This window comes from Vicia villosa, unplaced genomic scaffold, assembly GCF_029867415.1.
Source record: "Vicia villosa cultivar HV-30 ecotype Madison, WI unplaced genomic scaffold, Vvil1.0 ctg.000316F_1_1_1, whole genome shotgun sequence".
Taxonomy (NCBI): Eukaryota; Viridiplantae; Streptophyta; class Magnoliopsida; order Fabales; family Fabaceae; genus Vicia; species Vicia villosa.
The window spans coordinates 35,539-54,287 of NW_026705137.1; the positions used below are offsets into that span (position 1 = coordinate 35,539).

Sequence of the window (18,749 nt, forward strand, 5' to 3'; positions counted from 1 at the left end):
TCTAACACATTCTTATTCCTTATATGTTCTGATGCATGTTTTAGTTCTAAATATGCTCTGAAACATTATTGTTTTTGCTCTGATACATAATTATATGTTCTGATACATATTTTATGTTCTGATTCATTCATGCTCTGACTGTTGTCGTTTAGTTTGTTCTGTAACATTTCAGGATGTAGAGATGCTCAGAAGATGCTCTGGTACATTCAACAATGTTCTGATACAATCTAGCATGCAATGATTCAAGAAGAAATTCAAGTTCTGAAGCTGTCCTATGGAAGCAAGAATCAGAAGCTGTGAATGTTCTGAAGATCTAAGCATATGTGATCGTCTCAACTGAAATGGAAAATACTCAGGGAAGTTCTTTATTTATAAATTTCTTCAAGTATTTATTTCAGGGGGAGATTAATTATCTCAGGGGGAGATTGTTAATCTCAGGGGGAGACATATTCACACACTATGTTTATATGCTTATGCTATAGCTGTGTAATTGTCTTTAGTCGTCTGATATTCTGATCGCAAATTCATATCATTTATATATGTTTTTGTCATCATCAAAAAGGGGGATATTGTTAGAACAAGATTTGTTTTGATCAATATTCTTAGTTTTGATGATAACAATGTATATGAATTTTGCATGGGATAATGCGGTACTCTAATACTATGCAATTTCCATTTGAGGAATTATATAAAGAGTATGCACAAAATCAGCACAAGAAGCACTGACTCAGAAGGTTCAGCATGCAACATCAGAACATGGTCTGGCAAGACATCAGAAGATGGTCAAGCAGAATCAGAACATGGGTCTATGGAAGCATCAGAAGGACTTGAGATCAGAAGCGGAAGCACTGAAGTTTTCATGGTATCACGCTCAGAAGCACTTCAAGGTCAGAAGACAAGAAGATGCTCTGCACCAAGCTGTTTGACTCTAATGATATTCAAACGTTGTTCACACAAACATCAGATCAGAAGCAAGTACTAGCTGGCAGGCTACGCTGACTGACAAAAGGAACGTTGAAAGCTATGGAAGGCAATGTCAGTAGACACAGCGAAAGCAAGGCTCGAGGTAGTTGACAAAAGAGTGAAACATTAAATGCAATGTTGTATGGAATACGCAAAGCATTAAATGCTCCCAACGGTCATCTTCTCAAACGCCTATAAATATGAAGTTCTGATGAGAAGCTAAGTTACGAATTCTGAATACAAGACTCTTATGCAAAAACGCTGAAACGCTGTTCAAATCAAAAGCTCTCAAACTTCATCATCAACCTCACTACATTGCTGTTGTAATATATTAGTGAGATTAAGCTTAAACTTAAGAGAAAATCACAGTTGTGATAATAACTTTATAAGAAGCATTGTAACTCTTAGAATTTGTTTACATTAAGTTGTAAAAACTAGAGTGATCAGGTTGTTGATCAGTATACTCTAGAAAGTCTTAGAGGGTATCTAAGCAGATTGTTCCTAGAGTAATCAGGTTGTGATCAGTATACTCTAGAAGACTTAGAAGTTGTCTAAGTGGAAAACCATTGTAATCTCGTGTGATTAGTGGATTAAATCCTCAGGTGAGGTAAATCACTCCAAGGGGGGTGGACTGGAGTAGTTTAGTTAACAACGAACCAAGATAAAAATCATTGTGCAAATTGTTTTTATCTTACAAGTTTTAAAGATACACTTATTCAAACCCTCCCTTTCTAAGTGTTTTTCTATCCTTCAGTATTCAATTTCTTGAAGAAGAAAATTAAACGTCATTGGTGTCATTCACAACCTATTTGGAGAAACGAAAAAAATTAAGGATTTTTATTATTATGGAAAAGTAGATTATGTAAATTAGATATTTTTAAAAATATTTTTGCACATTTGTTTCTAATGTATCTAATTCATCCAACTCAAACCAATCTGTTGTTTCTCGATTTGGTTTGGTTTGGTTTGAGCTTTATCGCAAGAATGTGCAAATTCAATCTAAATTAATCCATATATTTTTTAGGGTTAAATATGTTATAGGTCCCTGTAAATATCTCAAAATATGGTTTTAGTCCCTCTAATATTTTTGTTCAAATAATGGTCCCTCTAATATTTTTCGTCCCTATTATGCATCCCTGCCGTCAACTCCACTTAACATTTTTTTTAATTAAACTGTCAGCCAATATTTTCCACGTGTGTAATCAAATTACCAACATAAATGTTCACAGCCCTTTGCCATAAACGCATATTGCTTTCTTCTTCGCCAAATTCGTTAGCATTTTCCTGTGCTAGGGTTCCTAATTTCTCCTTGCTCAGTTTGTTTCCAGAAAATCAAAGTCATACAAAGTAACATTCGTCTTCTTCGCTTAAGATTCACTGATGTCTTATTCCAGAACCTCGGATTCAAATCCCATGAACACTGGGTCTTCTTTTGTTCGCGGCAGACGAGGAAGGTAGTGTGGATGTGAAACACGAATGGTTTCATACACTTGCAAGAACGGTCGAAACAAAGGCAGGCTCTTCTAGAGGCGTCCCTTTTGGCAGAGTGGAGATACATGCGATTAATTTATATGGGACGAAGATTTGGCTGAAGACGACGGTGTTGGTGTCGAATCGGTAGATGTCAACAAGCTAAAGGAATTGGAGATTGTTGAATTGATGAGAGAGTTGTATCAAGCTTCCATGAAGAAGAACACGAAGCTGCAAGGGAAGTTGAAATCAGAGGCATGGACTGGAAAAATCAAGTTGATATTTTTGTTGGTTTCTCTTCTGATTAATGTTTACCTACTATGCAAATGTAATTGATGAAAAACATCAGTAATGTAATCATTGTGTCATTGGCAATGTAGTAACTCTGTTATGGTGTAAGACTTTGGTGTAAGATTGTGTTATAATAAGATTTTGTAAGATTTTGTTATGCTTAATGAATTCTTGTTTATGTTCTTCATGCTAAAATAAGCCTTAAGTTATAAAGTCTGTTTGGAATGTGGACATAGTTTGCACCAAATTGGCATTTTTAAAGCAGCGACATTATAGCTAAGAATTCAACAATAGTGCTCAAAATGACATTATAGGTTTATCATTAAAATATGTAATCCAAAACAAACCCATTAAATGGACTGAGATTGTACATTGACCAAAATAAGAAAGTTTGCAACTTAAGACCTGAAGGAATTACAAGCATCTGCTAAAAGTTTGCAGCAAACATAGATTGTAACTGGATCATAGTTATACATAGTTTTCAACACTAAAATACAACAAAAAGATCTAAATAGTTTCCTCATTGAGTCATGTTTTTTTGTATGTCTTCCTAGCTTTTGACACCCTTCTTGACTGGTGGCTCAGAAGTATCATCTTCAAGGATCACAACTAGATCATCAACCTTTTTTCTTGGTCCCTTGATGTTTTTAGTTTTCACAATCTTAAGTCTCTCACTCTTTCTAGTCTGCACCTGGCCATCACTTTTGCTAGATTGCACCTTAGCACCTGGCCCCTGACTCTCACTGGTATGCATATCAGTATGGTGGACATAGTTCCTCCTAGCCTCTTTTAGAGCTTCCACCTAAAAATACATACCACAGCAGTAACCATAGTCAATACCAGAAATAAATTACAAAACAAAAAGTATGTAACAACATTCAGTAATTATAGTAACCATAGTCACTTACAGGATCTTTGAAAGCTGGTTTCACATGCGATTTTTTTACTTTTGGTATAGACCCAAAAAAAGTTTTTGGTCCAGATTTCTGTGCTGCCTGATTTTTTATAGGACTTAGGTCAACATTCAGTGGTGGAATGTCAAGGACAATTCCTTCCTCGTTGTTGATATCATTGAGAATTGCCTCCAAAACATCTGGATCGATTTCATCAAGGCATTGTCTTCTATCTGGGTTTGGTGCAGAATCACTAGGCGGAACTTCATGATTTACTTGCACAGGTGGAACTTCATTATGAGCTTCAGGGTTTGCTTGCACAGGTGGAACCTCAACAGTGTGAGCTTCAGCATATTCTGAGTTTGGTGGAACCTCAAAATTGTGAGCTCCACCACATCTTAACTTTTTTGTAGTCAAACCCAGGATCTATGGACATAATTAAATCACAAGAATCAAAAAATGACCACAACTCAGTGTCTTGACCAGTAAAAGCATAAACTTCCCCACCCTCGTAGGTCAGATTTGGATCTTTTGCAAAACGGCCCTTAGTGTAAAATATTATCTTAAATGTACCCATCCCTAAAAAAACAGTGAAAACGACAATAAGCATTGGACCCACAATGAACATTTTTTATACCAAACCAAGATTTGTAAAAGAGGGATCTAATAATAGACAACTGGACCTACCTCAGATTCAATGTCGAGGGACCACAAGCTTTCACCTTTCAACCCTTGTTTGGGACCACAACACTATCGTGAGAAGCAAAATGTAGATTCTGCAACCATAACAAACTTAATCAAGTTAGCATAAGTATAACGAAGATTGTTAATGTTGGCGAAAATGAATGGAAGTGTGGAGAGCAGCTTCACCTTCTTTTGGGGAAAAAAACCCTAGCAGAGAAATCTGGGAACATAAAGCGTGAAAGAGGAATGAAGAGATTGTAATTTAAGGGTTTTTTACTAAGTTAATCTTTGAATTGACAACTCAGCATATGTTATTTAAAAAAATTTTAAAAAATGCCAAATCATGGTCCACATAAGCGTCTGTTAAGTGAAATTGACGGCAGGGATGCATAATAGGGACAGAAAATATTAAAGGGACCATTATTTGAACAAAAATATTAGAGGAACTAAAACTATATTTTGGGATATTTACATTAAAACATATTTAACCCTATTTTTTATCGGTTTGAGCATCACATTCTCTCAAAACCGAACAAAAACTGTCAGCGAACAACCCTATTGGTTTATATTCTTATTTATGACGTTTGTTAATGCGCATTATAATTAATTTATTGTTAAGTCACATAAGTCAAGTGAGAGAATGTAAGAATATTTTATAATTAAATATAGAATATGTCTCATATGAAGAGGTATTATAAAATAGTGTTATTTAAATAATATGAAGGGGTGTTATTCAAATAACATAGACCTTAAGGAGAAATTAAGACACAATAACAAACCAATACACAATAAATATAAAATTTTCCAGAATCTTAAATATTATTTAACTAAAATATAAATCATATTTATAAAACTCAAATAGACGAACAAAATATCTATACACAATAACAGCTATTATTAATGGAAAGTAAGTCGATATAAGAAGAAAAAAAAGTGAAGTGAACATCATATATCTACAATATAAGAAAGTTTACTGATCTGGAAAGTACGATTCTGCCCCTTTGCTTCCACAGTCTGCCACTTGTACACCTTCTTTGCTCTGCTTTTGTGGAACTATACAATAAAGTCTGTTTCAAACTTCACCTTTACAAAAATTTAAATCTAATAATTTTATATTGCTAGCTTTCTTGGTAAACGGGATTATAATCTTTCCCATACTCAACCTCTCCATAAGGTCTTTTCGATAGGTTTTTTTTATCTCTCTTTCTATCTACCACTCTCTGCTGTATCTCCATCTCTCACCTCTTTTGAAAACTGCGCCAGCTCCAATCTTCAACATCTTCATCTTCTATCTTCAACATCTTCATCTTCTATCTTCAACCTCTGCATGGCTCGTCCGATGGAAAAAATTGTTGACATCAACGACACCAAGGAGTTGTGGAAAGTGGCGGTGAGAGTTGCTCATAAGTGGAAGGTTGTATCGAACAACAAAGAGCACTTTGAGATGATCTTCCAAGACAGAGAGGTAAGTGAACAGATCTGTTAACTTTTGTTCTTGCTTTACGAACGCGCGGGTTTATTTAACATATACGGTGTTTATTGTGTTGTTCTTCACTTGGTTTATGAACATCTGTCTGTGCGTGTGATTGTTCGCATAGTTTTTTAACTTCCGTTATTGTGTGTGATTGTTCATATGTTGCCGTCTATATTTGTGTTTTGCGTCGAAGATCTTTACCTTTTGAATATTTTGTTTTTACCCTTCATATACTTTCATATGTTCGTTTTTTATGGTTAGCCTATTGTGTCTTTTTATTTACGACGTGTATGAAGTTGTGTTCTGCATTTAACCTTTTGTAAATTTCTAGGGCTGTGATATACACGTTGTTGTTCCAACTGCATGCATGGCCGCGTACAATGAGAAGTTTGAGGTGGACCGCACCTATACTGTCTCAAATTTTGCGGTTCAGTCTAATAACTTACTTTTCAAACCAAGCTCCCACAAGTTCTTGGTGAAGCTTACTGGAGGAACTGCGGTTGGTGATGTTGACAAACATGACATACCCCTCAAACCACGCCCCTTCACCAGTTTCCCTGACATCATTAACGGAAACTTTCAGAAGAATGTACTCATTGGTAACACTACACCGCCATATCCTTTTTTTTTTGCATTTTATAGTAGGTTTGAGAGTTACTTATCAATTAGTTTTCAACTATCCATCAGATGTTATTGGTATGCTCGAGAGTGTTGGGTATCAACAGACGCAAAGTGGCGGAAAAAAATGTCAGGCTAATTTTCTACTGAGGGATGCAAGGTATGTCGTTCAACCATTTACTTTTGGCCTATGTCCATCTGATTCATGTCTTTTAATGAACCCGTTTTGATTTATTGCAGCAACAACACCATTAATTGCACCCTCTGGGAAGACTATGCCAAACAGTTTTTTAAGTTTACCGAGGACAAATCTGCTACAAGTGGGCCTATTATTGTTTTGATTCAGTTTGCAAAAGTTAAAGAAGCTGGTATGTTGTTCTATCGTACGGATTTTAAACTGCGGCTATCACGTAATGTGATTGCATTGTTATTTTTGCTTCTGTCATTCAATGCAGAACTGTTGTTAATTTTTATTGTAGGCCACTACCCTCTCTCCGTTACCAACACATTCCATGTTACCAAGCTCCTTATCAATTCAGATCTCCCTGTTGTCAAGGAATTCCTTAACAGGTGGCTTCCATTATATTTTTCTGTTTAAACTCATCTCAATTTTTTAGGCCTCTCATGTGCAATATTAATTCTGATTTCCTCATGCAGTTTCCCAAAGGAATCCTTACGTGTTGTTTCCACACAGCTAACCTCTCAGTCTCAACAATACTCCCGCACATCGACAAATGATAACGGTGGACAATGTCATATGCAGAAGTTGCTGAAAGGTGCTATTTCAGTTCCACAGACGCATGATACTTTCTACTTACATGCCCGGTAGCAAACGTCGGATTCTGTTGTTTCCCTTTGCCTTTCCCACGGACTACTGGAATTTCATCGTCTTCCTCGACCATGGGTTCTGTTTTCACCTTCGTTCTTTCAATTTCTTCCATCGCAGCTATACTTTCTTTTTTCACACGTCGTGCCTCTTCCAGCATTTGTCTCAGAACATAACTGCGTGTCCGTTTGAAATTCTTTTGTGTTGAAACAACACATTCTTCATCTCTGCATACGAAAAATATAGCTTCATGAATATATGACCGACAATACTTTTAACACATATCTAATACCCATTTACAGCCACATGCAAGACAAAATAAAAGTACAAATCGACCGTTAGTGTAACAGACCGATAAACCCATCAACACATCTCTATTTCGCATATATATTCACATGCAACAGAAAATATAACTCCAAAAACTGAGTTAATATAACAGACCGATAAACTATGGGCATATAAATACACATGCAATAGAGAACAAAACTCCAAATCGTCATTGCATGTAACTTTTCGCCATAACAATTAGTTTACGGCGATGATCGGAAAAGAAAACTTTCAAAGAACAACAACGCTTCCACTGGAGTTTACAACAACTAAAGAGTAAAATACCTTGCTTGGTTTGGGTTAACCGTATCTGGGTTGTGCTTCGCTGCCATTGATTCCGTGAACTGACTTGCCATTTTACTCTCAGAAAGGGTTGAGGGAGACAAAGCGATTAGGGTATTCCTTTTATCTCAACAAATGCGTTTTACAAATAATAACTTCTGTTTCCAACTAATGAGCGTTACATTTCCAAAATCCGACCATTAATGTCTTTTACTTCAACATTAATTTCTTTATGTTGTTTCTTATTCCATAATAAACAAACCTTTTCTTTTAATTCCAAATTTAATTTTTTATATTATTTATTAATTAACCTATGACAAACGTTTTTTGTTAATTATTTGTTCACGTCTATTTCTTTATTTTTTTTATTATATTACTTGATTACCACTACTTTTTATTGTAGATTAATTTTTAACCACTTTTTAACTTTACTACTATGTTTTTTATATGGGTAATATTCACTTAAATTTGTTACTTATTAACTTTACTATTATGTTGTTTTTTTTTTTTTTTTAATTGTCACTTTGTTATCGCAATCTATATTTATTTTAAATACTTCAATTGTACAACCTAAAAGTATTTTTAATTATAATATCATAACTCCTATTGGGGACAGACCTTTTATTTTAATCGATTTTTACTATTGAAAAATGAACACCATAAATATTTTTTGACAAGTAATATGGTTTTCTAAACTAATCTTTGTATAATAAACATATGATAGTATCAAGTGGGGATTTAAAAAAAATGCGCAACCCACACCAGAACCCGTGCGAACGCACGGGTTTGTTACTAGTTATTGATAACAATTTATTATCTCAAAAAAAAAAATCACTAATTTTGTGACAAAAATCGCCATAGCTATCTTAGCTTTATCACGTGACTCCCGTTGATGCAATTCGCGGTAAAACAAACAGTTGAAGGAAAACCGTTTAAAGCGGAAAAATGTTTCCTGAAATTTCCATTCTTACCTTCAACGCAAAGTAAATGTCCGTTCTTTTTCTTTTTTCTAAAAGGTAATTATTAAACAAACCTTCTAATTCATCCTTTTTCACAACCATGCCATTAACCATTTCCACATCATCATGTCGACAATCATTATTAAGAGTACTATAAAAATTTTAGATTCACATTCACCCAAAAATATTAAATAATTCACCAAAAAATCTTAGTCCGTCAAAATTTATAATAGAAAAACAATAATTATAATGAGAAAAAAGGACATATATAAACAAATAGCTAAAAAACAGAAAACGGTTCATGTCACCGTTCTCTTTCTCAATACTCCCTTGTCATTCCCTCTCAGTCACAGACATCAAACTCTCCATGCAATGGCGACCCACCTGAGACCATTCACCATCGGTACACCTTACACATCACCGCCGCACCTTCTCCTCCGTCAACAACAACACCAACTAGGAAGAAAGAGAACAGTATGGACGAGGTTAAACGTTCGAGCGAGCTCATCGTACCTCGACATGTGGAAGAACGCTATAGAAAGAGAAAGAAACACCGTACAGTTCAACAAAATCGCCGCTGCGAGTGATAGCGGCGTGGAAGAGGATGTGGAGAAGAAAACTCAAGAGTTCCAGAAGCTTCTAGAGGTTTCCAGTGAGGAGCGTGACAGGATTCAGAGATTGCAGGTGATTGATCGTGCTTCTGCTGCGATTGCAGCTGCTAGGGCGCTTCTTAAGGACGCTAATAGTAATAGCGTCCGTTCTGAGTCCGGCACATTAAAGGAAAATGGTAACTTTTGTCTGAATTTCTATTTTTGTTTCGTTTAATTTGAAATTGTGCTCTGGTTTTTTTTCTAGGGTTTTGAACTTGATGGTTAATTGAATATTGAAGGGACTGTGATTAGTGGTGGTTTGATGATAGAGATAGATTTTAAGTGTTAGAAAACTGTCCGTTACCGGAAACGCCCGCGACAAAACGGTATTGGACGGTGCCAAAACCTTTTTCACCGTTTTCATGATAAAGAACAAATTGTGATTAATTTAGACTGTGACAACCGCAATTAGTGTCACAAGACCTGAACTGATCCTGCATTTCACTTTTTCTCATATACTCATTTAAATCTTTAGATCATTATAAATATTTGAATTTAATCATGTTCATATTTATCTTAAGCCATACAATGGATGTTTTGTAATTGATTGATATTATAAAAAGTTTATGTTTTTATTATTTTACATATTTAGATATTTGAAAACATGAATTGAGATCAAGAAAAGAAGATTTTTGTTTTAGTAGTAAAAAAAGAAAGGAAAATAAAAGATATGCTGAAGGAAAAATATTTCCATAAACTAACAAGGCTCTTAGTTTTTTCATCTAAATGGATGTTGTACTTGTACATGGAAGATGTTAGTGGTTGATGATGTGCTTTTTGTTCATTTTCAATAATTTGACAGAATCAGATTCGGGAAAACCGAATGAGAGTCTTTCTGTGCCAGAGTCGGGAACACAAAATGGGAGTCTTTCTGTGCCAAAGTCGGGAACACCAAATGGGACTCTTTCTGTGCCAGAGTCGGGAGCACAAAATGGGACTCTTTCTGTGCCAGAGTCAGGAGCACAAAATGGGACTCCTTTTGTGCCAAAATCAGGAAAACAGAAAGATGGTATCCCAGGTCCTGATTTTTGGTCTTGGACACCTCCGTCAGATGATAATCTTCCTTCAAACGATGCCAATGGGTTACAGTTAGATACCAAGTCTTCAGCCAATCCAACGTTATCCAATCCTGTTCTGGAGAAGGAAAGATCATCGCAATCTCTCTCGATTCCATTTGAAAGTTTACTTACTCAAAGCAAACATTTTCCTAAACTTCCACCACTTCAGTCGTCATTGGAGGTTGAAACCGCTGCTTCCATAGAGTCTCCTTCCTTGGAAGAGGAACAGAAACGCGATGCGTTATCTTCCGACTATGCTGCAGAAATAGTCCGCGCCCTTGATACAAACATTTCGCCTATTGGAGTGAATCCGGATGGAACAAGATGGTGGAGAGAGACCGGAATTGAGCAAAGACCTGATGGTGTCATTTGTAGATGGACTGTAATTAGAGGTGTTAGTGCTGACAAAGCTTTAGAATGGCAAGACAAGTTCTGGGAGGCTTCTGATGAACTTGGATATAAGGAACTTGGTTCTGAGAAATCTGGACGTGATGCAGAAGGAAATGTTTGGCGTGAATTTTGGAGAGAATCCATGCGTCAGGTTAGCAATATTTGATACATTTTAATTCGTTATTATATTGTGTCATATGGTTAATTGAAAATCAAGTAGTTGAACTGTTGTAGTTAATGAGTTTTAGTTCAGTCAAATTGATCAAGCGCACCCGAGTTTCATACATTTTAATCCGCCAGTATATCGTGTCATACTGAATACAATTTTGACTGGCAGGAAAATGGGCTAATGCATTTTGAGAAAACTGCAGACAAGTGGGGAAGTAATGGTAGAGGTGATGAATGGCACGAAAAATGGTTTGAACACTACGATGCCTCTGGTCAAGCAGAGAAATGGGCTCACAAGTGGTGCAGTATTGACCCAAACACACCACTTGACGCAGGTCACGCTCATATCTGGCATGAAAGGTAACAACAGATTTGAACTAGATTAGAATTTGAGCTATAATCCTCTTTTCACAGTATTTTTAGTCCTTAAAAGTTTAGTGATCTTTCGCTTCTTACAGTTTGTTCTTTATTTTTAATCTTTTTATATGATGGGCCTGTGCTAGGTGGGGTGAAACATATGACGGGTATGGTGCTAGCATAAAATACACCGACAAATGGGCCGAGCGTTCGGGAGACGGTGGATGGGAGAAATGGGGCGACAAATGGGATGAAAATTTCGATCAAAACGGTCATGGTGTGAAGCAAGGAGAAACCTGGTGGGAAGGTAAGTATGGAGAGCGCTGGAACCGGACATGGGGTGAGCAACACAATGGTTCTGGATGGATTCACAAGTACGGAAAAAGCAGTAGCGGGGAACACTGGGATACACACCAAATGCAAGATACTTGGTATGAGAGATTCCCTCATTTTGGGTTCTTTCACTGCTTTGAAAACTCAGTCCAGCTCAGGGAAGTTCAAAAACCATCTGAAAGGCAAGAACCCGAAACCGTGTGAAAATATAAGAACTTTAATAATCGAAGTCGCGTAATGAATGAATGAATGAATGGTGTGTAATAATGATATAATAATAGTAGTAAATAATGGTGTGTATTGCTAGAAATTTTTCATAGAGTGGCTTTTGCAATATGTATCAAGAACACACAAATAGTTAATGTGAAATAATGATATAATATGCAGCCAAACTTAAGACAAACAGAATGCTGGCAAGACTAATACGACTCTTTGAGATTGATGGATACAAAATCAAATCAAAGATGAATGTTTAGAAGGCTTAAAGATTCAAAAACTGCAGAGAATTGTAATTTTTCTTGACTGTAAACAAATATTTGTTACAACACAATCAATCATTGTAATCGACTAAGCTAGTTGTTGATTTCAGCTGTTCTTATATATAAAAAAAAAAAAAATCAGATTATAGGAAACACAATGACAATTGATTATCACCAATTAGATTCATTTTCCATTGCTTCTCTTCAACTTAAAGCTCTCTGAATAGCTATTTAAACCAAATGATCCCGCAAGTCACTAATACCATGCCCTATATTTAGCCTCACATCTTAAACTTACAATTAAAACTAAAACTTCTTCCTTTTTGAAGGTACGAAGTAATGGGCCAACAATTACACAATAGTTAGAAGTAGGGGTGTGCTTGTTATTTTCAAAAATTAAATCATAATCATTTTAAAACAATTTAAAAGTTTTGGATTTATAACCATAACCACATTTTAATCAAAATTTGTTGTAAATTTAGTTATGATTATATAATTGATTTTTTTTTTTTAAAAATCCAGTTTTGAAAATTATTTTTTCCATTTTTTTTTAAAAAATAATTTATTTTGAAAATTAATTTTTTTGAATTTAGATAATAACCGAATCCAAAATAATTTAACTGATTAATAGCCATTTAATTATATCTGGATTATATGAATGGATAATCAAACCATTAATAATTAAACCGGTTAATAACCATTCAATTATATCCGAATATTTCAAAGTGATTTAGATTTAGTTATGGATTTAGGCATCATAACCGAATATTTTGCACATCCCTAATTAGAAGTAATTTTCTATCCATGTCTGAGTATTTCCATTAGACAACTAACTGTTCAAGTATTTGAGTATATCATTTGTTTTTTTATAATTGAGTTTTTATTCCTAGAAGCACCTCTGTTAAGCCTAGCTCATAGGACACCTTAATCAAGACATAATTTCTATTTAGAAAATACGTAAAAAACAATTAATATTGAAATGAAAAAAAATTATATTTCTTTTCTTAACTTTTACAACTCAATGGGCTCAAATATATAGGTGTGTTCTTTAACAGCGAGCCCACAAAATATAGATCGGTTGATATAACAAACCAAACTATAGAGACAAGTAGCAATTAATTAAAATTAAAAAATACAATAAGAAAAGTAATTATGTGTAACACCTTTCCTCAAACCTCAAACTGGAATATATGTTGTGCATGCCAAGTTTGCAAGATAATGCCACAAAAGGATCATGGTGCAAGACCTTTGTGAAAATATCAACTATTTGTTTGTGGAATGTATCTGCACGAGATAGATGATATTTGAGTGAACTTTATCCCTATGACGTGACAGTCTATCTTGATATGTTTGATGAGTTCGTGGAAGACTAGGTTGTTTGTAATATGCATGGACGACCTGTTATCACAAAAGACGGTAACATGTTTTGTATGATGAACACCCAGGCCTTGTAGTAGGAATAGCAACCATTGAACTTCACAAACTGCGTTGGTAAGTGCACGACACTTTTTCTCTGATGATGATCGAGAAACTATGTGTTGATTTTTACTTTTTCAAGACATGATTGAGCTTCCTAGATAGAAACAGAAGCATTTAGTAGAGTGTCTTGTCTCTTGGCATGATCTTCAATCAGAGTTAGTAAAACCAGTTAGAGTATTGCTAGATTTTGTCTTGAAGAATAGACCTTGCTCAAGGGGTTGTCTGTATATACCGAAGGATGCAGAAAGCTGCTCGAAAGTGGACTTATGTGTAGTTGGAAAGGAAACGATTTAACTTGCAAATAGAAAAGTTAATGTCAGATCTTGTGTGTTTTAAATATAAAAGCTTGCCTATGAGACTTTTAAAGGTGGTTGGGTTGGATAAAAGATTGTTGGGGTCAGAATGTAGTTTAGGATAAGGACCCATGGGTGTTAGGTTAGGTTTTTCCCTTAGAAGACATGTCTCTAGAAGGAGATCTAAGGTGTACTTTCTGTAGCAGATTGAGATACCCTCTGAAGATCTTGCCACTTCAAAGCCCATAAAATACTTGAAATTTCATAGGTCTTTGATGCAAAATTTTGGATCTAAAACAGTTTTCAAATTGGATATGTCATCCATGTTATTACATGCAATAATCAAATCATTAACATATCCTAACACAATAGTAAAATGATTGTTGTTAGTTTTGGAAAACAATGAATAATCAGATTTAGATTGTACGTAGCCTAATTCAACAAGAGTAGTAGTGAGTTTATGGTTCCACCGTCTAATATCTTGCTTAAGACCATAGATAGATCTATTTAATTTATAAACTAAGGATTAACTTGAAACTTTCAAACCAGGTGGATTTTCATAACATCTTCATCCAAATTACCGTGTAAAAAAGTTGTGTTAACAACTAGTTGGTGAAGAAACCTGTTATTATAAGTTGTTAGGGATAGAAGAATGCAAATAGTAGACATTTAAACAACTCGACTAAAAGTTTCAAGGTAAGAAATACCTTCAGTTTGATTGAATCCCTTGGCTACTAAACGAGCCTTATATTTTTCAATAGTCCCATTGGCTAAAAATTTAATTTTGAAAATCCAATTGTAGCCAATGAGTCTCTTGTTAGAAGGAATGTAGACTACACTACTACAAAATATACCTTTTGTAACAAACTATTACATCGCCCAAAGTATCCACCGTGGTAAAATCTACTCTACTAGGCGTGTTTCTTTTATTTTCATTTCAAGCAATTTTTTACCACAGTTGGAATTCTAATAGTGGTGAAAAGTGGGGTCTGGTCATGGGTTCAAATCTCAGCACCACTATTTTTGACTTTTTATTACTTTTAAGCAACTTTTATCACAGTTGGAATTTCAACCATGGTAAAAAGTGGCGTCTGGTCATGGGTTCGAATCTCAGCACCAACAATCTTGTTTTTAATTTATTTTTAAGTCATTTTTCACCACGGTTGGAATTCCAACCATGGTGAAAAGTGGCGTTTTCCTGTTTTTTTAAAGGGATGACTGAGTTTTCACCATGGTTGAAACTCTCAATCGTGATGAAAAATGGTGTTTTCCTATTTTCTTTTTTATTAATTGGGCTGATTGACTTTTCATCATGGTCGAAACTTCCAACTGTGGTGTAAATGGCGTTTTTCTTTTTTTAATTTTAAATTAAAAATAAATTATGTTTCCAAAATATATAATGCTTCATGTTCATTCACTTTTGCCCTAGATATTCTTGAAGTGTTCAAGAACGGTGTGAATCCTCTTGTCAAAGGTGCAATGGATGCACAACGAGCAACACATAAGAAAGAGAAGAAGAAATATTTCAAGGCGTTGATACGGATAATTTTGAGAAATTCAATGATTCATCGAAGCAAGCGTGGGAGATCCTTGAGAAGGCATACGCAAGGGATGACAATGCAAAGGTTGTGAGGTTACAAACTCACAAAAGTTAACTTGAATTGATTCGAATGGAGGAGAAGAAGGCAATCAAAGATTTCACGACGAAAATTTATCGGTTGGTGAACCAAGTAAAAGCATGTGGAGAAATGATACAGAGCAGTATGTTGTCGCAAAAATCTTTTGTTCTTTAACGTTAAGATTTGATAACATAGTTGTAAAGATAGAGGAATCGAAGGATCTTACGACAATGAGCAAGGAGGAGCACCAAATCTCTCTTTAAGCGCATGAACAAAGGATGTAAGAGATAAATAGTGATAAGGCAAAGACGAATATCACTTTGTAAGCTCGTTTCAATGAGAAAGACAAGATGTCGAAAGGAAAATGACCCTTGAAGAGTTAAGGAATTTTTTTAGAAGTTTGGTAGAAGAGAATCTCAAAATTCCAAGAATCCAGCTTGTAAAAAATGATAGAATAGTTGCAACAAGAATGGTGGTCAATGCAACTTTAAAGGTGAAAGGAGAATGATTGACAAGAGCAAGATGTAATGCTTTATTTGTCAAAAGTACGGTCATTTTGCAAGAGAGTGCAATGCAAACAATAAGGAACCTCAAGTGGATGAAGCCGAGGTTGCAAGACAAGAGTTTGATTATGACAACACACTTTTGGTCATGATCAGAGAAGGGGAATGTAGTTGCAGGCTATGAGACAGCAACAACAACATTTTTGGAACCTTGCAGAAACATGTTGTAGCAGTTTACGTAAAAGCTGTAACCGATTACAGGCAAAAGAAAACATAATGGTGAATTTAAAAGAAGTAGTGTAGTGCAGCGATCAATAGTATTTGGAATTCGGTTGTTCAACACATATGAGAGGGAGGAAAGATTGATTTGCCAAAATCAATTGTGCCATGAAGAACAAGGCGAAGTTCGCGGACGACACCACTCTAGTGGCGGAAGGGATCGGTGATGCATTGATCGAGAGGAGGAATAATAGACATTCTTTCATATAGGATGTGTTGTATATTCCTGGAATCAAGTGTTGTCTTCTAAGTATTGGCCAATTACTTGAGAAGGGTTACAAGATTCATATGGAGAAGGAGAACAAGGCGCTACGCGTTATGGATGCAAACTGGGTTTTGATCCTAAAAGCTCATATGGATGCCAATAGAATTTTCAAGGTTGAGTTGAAGGTTATGGAGCACAGGTGTCTTTCTATAGCAGCTATTCGAGATGAGTGGATATAACACTATCGTCAATTGGGTATTTCAATTTCCGAGATCTCAACGCATTACAAAAAAACGAAATGGTAACGGGGCTGCCATTGATCAACATATTGACTGAAATTTGTGAAGAATGTATGCAAGCAAAGCAACATAAGAGTAAATTCAACAAGGATGTAGATTATAGAACCAAGCATCCCCTATAGGTGGTGTATTCCGATGTGTATGAATCGATGCAAGTTGATTCGATTGGTGGCGATAGATATTTTGTCACATTCATTGATGATCATGGTAGAACATGGGCAAGGAAGTTCTTATAATGGATTAGCAATAGATATTTTGTCACATTTTTTCACATTCATTCTTGCCCTATGAGTTTATCACAATTGAAGTGTTCAAGATATTGAAGATGACCATGTGCATGAAAGACTTTAAGTACTTGAATTAAGGTGGTATGTTAAGTGAAAAACAATAATTCAAGTGTTGTAACCGGTTACTACATAGATGGCTATAACTGATTATAGCTGTGAAGAAAAGTTAAAAAAAAAAGTTAAAAATAACCGATTCTGTCGAGGGTGTAATCAGTTACTCATTCGTAGTAACCAGTTTCAATTGTTATGTTTTTAAGTTTGCAAACAGCTATAACCGGTTACCGGTTTTGCATAACCGATTATAGGCAGTTAAGCTTTTTTACTTGTATCACAATCCGTTGTATTTTGTATAAATACCCAAGAAATATCTCAATAATGCTAACACAAATTTCCCACCCTCAATTATAATTTTTCTAACTCTCTCTCTCACTTTCTCCCTCTCTAGAGTCGATTACTTCATTTTCATTAACCTTGTGATTTGAAATTCTAATATCTATTATATTATACCTCAAATCATTTTAAAAAAATTAAAAGAATATTTAAACATGTATACAAATAGTTAAAAAAAAATTAAAATAGTATTTTAACATTTAGTTTATAACATGATGACAATTCCAAATCCAAAATCAAGAATCCTGAAATAGTAGTTTAATATCATAGATAGTATTTAAACAATTTGTTTATAATAAGACGATAATGCCAAATCTAAAAACAAGCATAGGTTAAGCTAAGGCACTATTTCTAATATCTTGACTCCTTCCACACGTAGTACATGGTATAGTATATATTTTTCCTTTGGAAAATACTAACTCAAGGCGTGTTCTGCTTTTATTTTTCCATAGAACCGCGTTGACAGTGATCTTTCTATCAATAAACGCTTAAAGAAAAAAGAAAACTACGTTTTCTAAATTCAACTTTTCTAGGTCTTTTCTCTTGCAGGCAAACAAGCGTGATTTTTAGGTTGGTGTAGTTTCATTGAAATTATTGAAAACTATACAATTACACTTATCTCAAGGTTTTAAATAATTTTTTGGAGGTTAAAGATAGTGCACTAACAATGTAAAATAATTTTAAACTTTCATCTAATTGATATTCATCAATCAACCATATCACATGACTTTTTTAAAAATATCAATGTGATTTGGCGCTTAACATAATCGTGATTGATTGACAATGTAAAATTATTTTACAGTATCAGTGTATATCTCTTTTTCTCATACTAAATTACTTTGCGTCGTATATAGACACTTTCAATTTTGATCACTACTGATGTTACAATACTGATTGTAATTGTCGCAGTATGAACCAGTGACAATTTATTTTTTATCATAAAAACAATAGATAAAAATATCAGGTATCAGTATCCCTACAAAGTGTATAATAATACATAGTCCATTCCCTCTTGCCTATTACTACTACCCTTCTAATTAATGACTTTTGTCCCCTAAATATCAAAGCTTCCAGCTGTACAATTTTCCTCTCCATTATAAAAACTCAAAAATCATATTATTAAATTGTTTTATCAAATCTACATGCTCCCACCTTCTCTCTGTGTATTTGGAT

General features: G+C 34.8%; 2 protein-coding genes across 2 annotated transcripts; both read left to right on the forward strand.

The window, feature by feature from the left end:
- The first annotated feature begins 5,149 nt into the window (after positions 1 to 5,149).
- Positions 5,150 to 8,236, forward strand: LOC131626642 (uncharacterized). Its single transcript, XM_058897476.1, has 6 exons — positions 5,150 to 5,766; positions 6,107 to 6,374; positions 6,463 to 6,553; positions 6,634 to 6,761; positions 6,873 to 6,963; positions 7,051 to 8,236. The coding sequence occupies exons 1-6, from the start codon at positions 5,629 to 5,631 to the stop codon at positions 7,220 to 7,222; spliced, it is 888 nt and encodes a 295-aa protein (XP_058753459.1). The 5' UTR covers positions 5,150 to 5,628; the 3' UTR covers positions 7,223 to 8,236.
- Positions 8,237 to 9,062: 826 nt separating this feature from the next.
- Positions 9,063 to 12,062, forward strand: LOC131626641 (protein LIKE EARLY STARVATION, chloroplastic-like). Its single transcript, XM_058897475.1, has 4 exons — positions 9,063 to 9,574; positions 10,240 to 11,036; positions 11,223 to 11,413; positions 11,557 to 12,062. The coding sequence occupies exons 1-4, from the start codon at positions 9,160 to 9,162 to the stop codon at positions 11,945 to 11,947; spliced, it is 1,794 nt and encodes a 597-aa protein (XP_058753458.1). The 5' UTR covers positions 9,063 to 9,159; the 3' UTR covers positions 11,948 to 12,062.
- Positions 12,063 to 18,749: the final 6,687 nt, after the last annotated feature.